General features: G+C 67.8%; 1 protein-coding gene across 1 annotated transcript; it reads right to left on the bottom strand.

Moving 5' to 3' along the window:
- Window positions 1-1,519: 1,519 nt before the first annotated feature.
- NKX1-1 (NK1 homeobox 1) lies at window positions 1,520-5,042 on the bottom strand. Its single transcript, XM_031463516.2, has 2 exons — window positions 4,574-5,042; window positions 1,520-2,409 (listed from the first exon to the last, which is right to left on the bottom strand). The coding sequence occupies exons 1-2, from the start codon at window positions 5,040-5,042 to the stop codon at window positions 1,520-1,522; spliced, it is 1,359 nt and encodes a 452-aa protein (XP_031319376.2).
- Window positions 5,043-5,706: the final 664 nt, after the last annotated feature.

Raw genomic sequence — 5,706 nt, 5'->3', positions numbered from 1 at the left:
CAGGAGGGTTACTTAGAGAATTTCTGTGCTGATCAGGAGAGCAGAGGAGGGGGTGGCTCATGGGTGGGACCCGGCTCTGTGGCAAGTGAGGGGCAGCCTGCCGGAGGTCCAGGGGGCAGGGTTGTAGCACTGGGCAGAACGGTTCCAATGCCTTGGCCCTTCCCATGTGCCCGGTGGTCGGGCTGCTCCTCCCCTGCCCTTTGCCTACCATTGATGGCGGAGGTGCCCCTTCCACTCCCACCCGGCCAGTGGTCTTGCTCCCCAACACCAGCCTCGGCCCCAGCCTTGCCCACAGTGGCTGGTGATGGCTGACCAGCTCAGGGACGAGTCCTTCTGAGAGCCTGCTTATTGCACACAGAGAAGGACACCTGGAGGGGGCGCGGGCTCAGTGTGGCTGGCCCCTCTGCGGGTGCAGGGGTGGGCCATGGACCACCTACATGGCGAGGCAGGCCCAAAGCCCCACCAAGTCGTCTGGCAATGTCTGAGCCCACCCCAGGGCAGGGTGGCACTGCAGTAGGGACCCCTCATCCCTGCACAGCAATGCCCGCATCCCCGAGCTCGGCTCTCACATCCAAGCAGCTACCTGGCCAGGCACCACTGCTTCCGGCTGCCCCAGGCTCCCAGGTCTCCAGGAGCCCGGGTGGGGACCTCATCCAGAGCAGGGCTGCGGGCTGGGAGGAGAGGGGGCCGAACTGGACTCCTGCGGGCTGGGCTTAGGGTCCTGCTCGGGCGCTGTTGGGCAGGCGGCTCAACCCGGGTCAGCACCAGCTTTCCTCCTCTGGGAAGCGGCAGGAGCTCCCTCATCATGGTGCCTGCCGGCAGGTGAACCCAACAGGAGCCAACGCTGGCTGGCTTGGCGCTCCGGAGTGGCAGAGCTGAGGGGGAGTGGGGCTGGAGCGTGGAGCAGGGAGAAGGGAAGGGGCGGCACTGCCCCCGCCCTCACAATCCTGCTGGGCCCTCCCTACCCCCAAGGTCCCCTGAGGCTACTTGGAAGGGGGAGAGGATGTCCCCGAGGCTACAGGGCCTGGGGTAGGGAAAGAAAGGCGTGGGGACACAGGGCTCTTGGAGGGGCCTCAGCCCACACAGCCGCTGAAACGTGCACCCAGCCCTAAGCAGGTGGGGGGACCTGGCACCCCAGGACAGGGTGAGTTTGGCCACAGAACACCGGGGAAACTGGGGCCCAAGCCTCGTGCTAGGTCAAGCATCGCGGGGCGCCTGGGCCACGCTGATGTCCCCACGAAAGGGCAGTGAGGAGGACCCCGCCAGGGCGGAGAGGGAGCCTGAGGGGGGCGGGCACGGCCTCCTGCGCTTTATTGATTGAGTTCAGCAAAGTGCTTCTGAGAGGCCCGCGTACAGTCGTTTATAAATTTAAAACTCTCCTGTAGCAACCGGCTATGTACAGAGTCAGCGACCGCAGCCTTACAAAAGAGCCGGCCTGCGGGCACCCTCGAGTCCTCGGGCCGCGGTCTCCGGGGCGCGAGAGCTGCACGGAGCTGCCCCGCCCGGTCCCCAGCCACACTTAGAGGTGCGGCGCGTAGAAGGCCGGCGCGCCGTAGGTCTGCGAGCCCAGCACGAAGGGCGAGAGCACCGCCGGGCTCGACAGGAAGGGCAGCTGCGCGGCGCACACCAGGCCGCCAGGGCCGTGCGCTGGGTACCCGGCCGGGCCGTGCATGGCGAGCGGTGCGCCCATGGGCGGCGACGGGCTGAGCGGGCTGAGGCCGCCGGGCAACCCCGCGCCGGGCCCCGAGCCCGGCCCCGGTCCCCCGCCGCCGCCGGTCGGCGCGCTCGTGTCGGCGCCCGGGTTCTGCTTCTTCCACTTGGTGCGGCGGTTCTGGAACCAAATCTTCACCTGCGTCTCGGTTAGACTCAAAGACAGCGCCAGGTTGAGGCGCTCGCACACCGACAGGTAGCGCGTCGCCTTGAACTTGTTCTCCAGCGCCACGAGCTGCTCGTAGGTGAAGGCGGTGCGAGCGCGCCGCGGCTTCCCGGACTTGGAGTCGGAGCCCGTGCGCTTCCGCTTGGGCTTGGCCGCCGCCGCCGCCGCCGCCGCCGCCGCGCCCTGCGGGGTGGTCCCCGCGCCCCCAGGCGCCGCTGCCGCCGCCGCCGAGGTCCCCGGCGGACCCGGGGCTCCGGGCGAGTTCCCGCGAGGGCCGGGGGCCGTGGTTTCGTCGACGGCGCCGAGGGGCGTCTCAGCCTCGCCCTGGCAGCCCGACCCGCGGGCCCCGAGGCTGCTGCCGCCTCCCCGCGCCTCCGTGCTGCGCACCGCCCCCGCCTCGGGCGCCTCGTCTTCGTCCTCGTCGTCGTCGGGCGCCTCGTCCCCGCTGTCTGCGCTCGGGCTGCGGCCACCGCCGCCGCCGCTGCTGTAGCCGTTGGCCTCGGCCTCGTCCGCCTTGCAGGGGTCGCCGGCGTCTGCGGGCGGGGACGGGACAGTTAGGACCCGGCGCCCTCCCTTCCGCTCGCTCCGCCCCTCCGGCCGGCTTGCTTCCCGTAACGAGTCCCATTCCTGTGTCCGTTGTTTCTCTTCGTTCATTTGCCGCAGCCCTTTTCCCCTAGCTTTCTTTTCCCTGCTCTCTTCTCTCCTTTCCTTCTCACCCGCCCGCCCGCGCTTCTGTCTCGGCCCCTTGCTCATTCCTTCTCTCCAGAGGCTCTCGGGCCCGCCATCTCCGGAGCCGCGCGCCTTTGCCCGAGCAGAGCGGGGCAGGGCTGCCGGTGTACAAGGAAGGAGAGATCCCATCGATCTGCGGGGCAGATACAAACTTAATTAAACTCACTTTGTGTAATGTACAAACTAGTTAACGGCCATTTAATTTATTTCGGCATGTATTACCCTCCAATTACGGCAAGGCATGGGGCCAGCCAATTACTGGGCATTTAAGAGGCGGCAAGAGACCTGGGAGTGGGGTCAGAGCTGAAGGCAAGGAGGCGACTTCTGAGGACCAAATTCGCCGCCCTGGCCCCCCATCCCTTCCTCAAGCCTTGGGGCCCCATAACTTGGCCGCCCTCGGCCTTTCCACTGAAGCCCCAGTGAGTCTGGGCTGGTCCTGACTAGGAGGTCCTGACTTGGCCTTGTCGGTGGGGGTCCAGAGCAGTGCTGAGACCAGCCAAGATGGGAGTCCCCACCAGCTGTCTGAGCAGCAGCTCCAGATCCTCCGAGCAGAGGACCCTGCGGCGGCTGCAATTTGAATCTTAGAAATTTGGTCAGGGCCTGGGGGTGCCTCTGTGCAGCCCCTGTTCCCACAGGTGGTCACAGAACCATGAGAGAAGCCAGGGCAGGTGCCCTACACAGAGCCACCCAGTCGGACACTAAGGCTGCTGTCAAGTTGAGAACTGAGGAATAAAGGCCAAATTTAGTCCTGGAAGGTTCCTCCAGGGCGAACACAGACACCGTACGGAGGCCAGCAGGGCAAGTGTCCTGGCCCCCACCCACAGCCCTTAGCAGGAGTGGGGACCGTTTCCCAGGTGACCCTGAGAGCGCCTTGCCACCAAGAGGAGGGAGGGGACCTGACCCAGCTCCCTCCCTGAACCACCAATAAACTGGGCCTTCTGCCAGAGATGAGTTCCCCACTTGAGTGGAAGCTCGGGATAGAAACTCCCAGAACCCTGGCCAGGCCAAAAGCCCAAAGGGTTCCCCCCAGCCCCGGGGGTTTGTTCCTCCCTGATTTCGGCCTCACCCCGGGGAAGCCCAGGGCGGGTGCCCCAAGGCCCCTTGCCCGAGAACAGCAGCCCCAGCCCTGCCGGCCCTGCATACCTGTCCCTGCTAGGCAGAGGGCCCAGGAAGTTAGAGGGAGGAAGGGCCGGGGGAGGGGGCACCAAAAGCAATCAGGAGCTGGTCGAATGCAATCCTCGATCAATAGCGGCCCCTAATAAGTGTAATAGGTTTTAATCGAGTAATTATCCGAATTTTGACCCTATAATTTAGATGTTCGGGGGGAGTTTGCAAGGTGCTTGAAAGAGATATGCATGCAGCCGTAATGGGATATCGACCCGGCCGGGGGCGCGGGCCGCCCCATTACCGGCCGCTTTCCGCCGCTAAGCACATTTCCCCTTAACTGTAATCGAAGGGATTTAATTGTTTTTCCAGAGATAACCAGCGTTTTGTCACAATTAGTCTGATTTGTCAAAAAAAAAAAAAGAAAAGAAAGAAAGAAGGAAAAAAAGAAAGAAAAGAGAGAAAAAAGAAAGGAAAAAAAAAAGGAAAGGAGGGAGGCAGGCCTCGGGAGGCTGCGGCGGGAGTGGGGAGGTCCTCGGCCAGCAGCTCCGCACGATCCCCCCTCCTCCGCCACCTACTAGTCCCCAGTGCCGGAGACGCGCGTCGCCAAACCCGGGCCAGCCTTGCAGCACACACAGCCTTGGGCCCGGCCCGGGGGAGCCATTCCGGGAGGCACCGGGCGGTGCGGGTCCCGGAGTCCGGGTCGAACGGAGGCCGCGGGCGGGCCGGTGCGAGCCCCGCGCGCTGCGAACTTTCCACCGAGCCTTGGCACCCGGCCGGCCAGGTTCGCCGAGGGGCCCCGGGAGCGTCAACGCGTAGACGCGGCCTGCCCCAGGGACCCGGCGCCGGCCGTGTCCTACTCACGCGGCGACTCAGCTCCGGTGCCGGGTCCAGCTCCTCCGGCGGCGGCGAGGGCGCGGCGCTCCAGCTCCTCTGAGTGCGGCGCGCGTCCCGGGGCGGCGGTGGCCGGGGCGCACGGGGCCGGGGCGCATGGGGCACACGCCGAGGGCGCAACGGGGCCCAGCAGCACACAGCGGCGTCTTCTGCTATTGAACTTATTGGGGTCCAGGATGTCCAGCACCGAGAAGGAGGTGGGGCGCGGTGGCGGGGCAGGCCGGGCCGCCCCAGCCCCCTCTGGTGCGGCGGGCACTGTGTCGCTGGCGGCAAGCGGCGGGGCTCCGGCCCGGGGGAAGGCGGGCAGCTCGGCGCGCCCGTCCATGGCGTCCCGGGCGGCGGCGGCAGGAGCGGGTGGTGCGGGCCCCGGGCCGGGCCCGGGCGGCGGCAGTGGCAGCGCGGGGCCGTCCGCGGGAGCGACCGGGCCGCTTGCGCTCATGCCGGCCTCCCGCCGCTCCAGCCGCTCGGGCCCCTCTGGCTACTGGGCTCCCATCCCCCGCGGCCCGGGCGCCGCCGCACGGTCTAGCGCAGGCGGCCGCGGCCCGGCTGGCTCTCGGTGCGGCCCCCTGCTCGGCCGGTGCTGCCTGGCGCTGCCTCCACCGCCGCCTCAGGAGCCCGCCGCGCCCGGCCCGCTCATTTATGGCGGCCCCGCCGGCGGCGCCCACGCGCCCACTCGCTGCACACACGTGCGCCCGCAGGCGGCCGCGGGGCTCCGCCGCCCTCGTTAGCGCGCGCGCCTAATTGGCTGCGAACGGTCCCGGGCGGAGGAGGCGGGCCCCTCGCGGGACACACGGATGGAGGCCCGGGTCCGACCGACAGACGCACAGCCCGGAGCCGGAGTGCGGTCCGCAGAGAGGCTGTCGCGGTTAGCGGCGTTTTCGCTGCGCCTCCGCTCGTCCGGAAACGGAGCTCCCGCCTCCTGGGTGGAGGGGGAGGAGACAGCCCCAGCTTTTAAATAATTGAGGGATCAATCTGCGGAGGGGCCGCGGAGGCTCCGGGGCGCGCGTTAGGAGTTGGCGGGGGCATCCCGGCGCCCGGCCGGCCTCTCCTCCGGCTCCCGGCGCGCGGGGCCCTGACGCTCAGCCGGCTCCCGAGGCTCCAGC

The sequence above is a fragment of the Camelus dromedarius genome, chromosome 1 (genome assembly GCF_036321535.1).
Source record: "Camelus dromedarius isolate mCamDro1 chromosome 1, mCamDro1.pat, whole genome shotgun sequence".
Classification (NCBI taxonomy): Eukaryota; Metazoa; Chordata; class Mammalia; order Artiodactyla; family Camelidae; genus Camelus; species Camelus dromedarius.
Note: the sequence above shows the minus strand (reverse complement) of the source record. Positions and strands in the feature narration are given on the sequence as shown.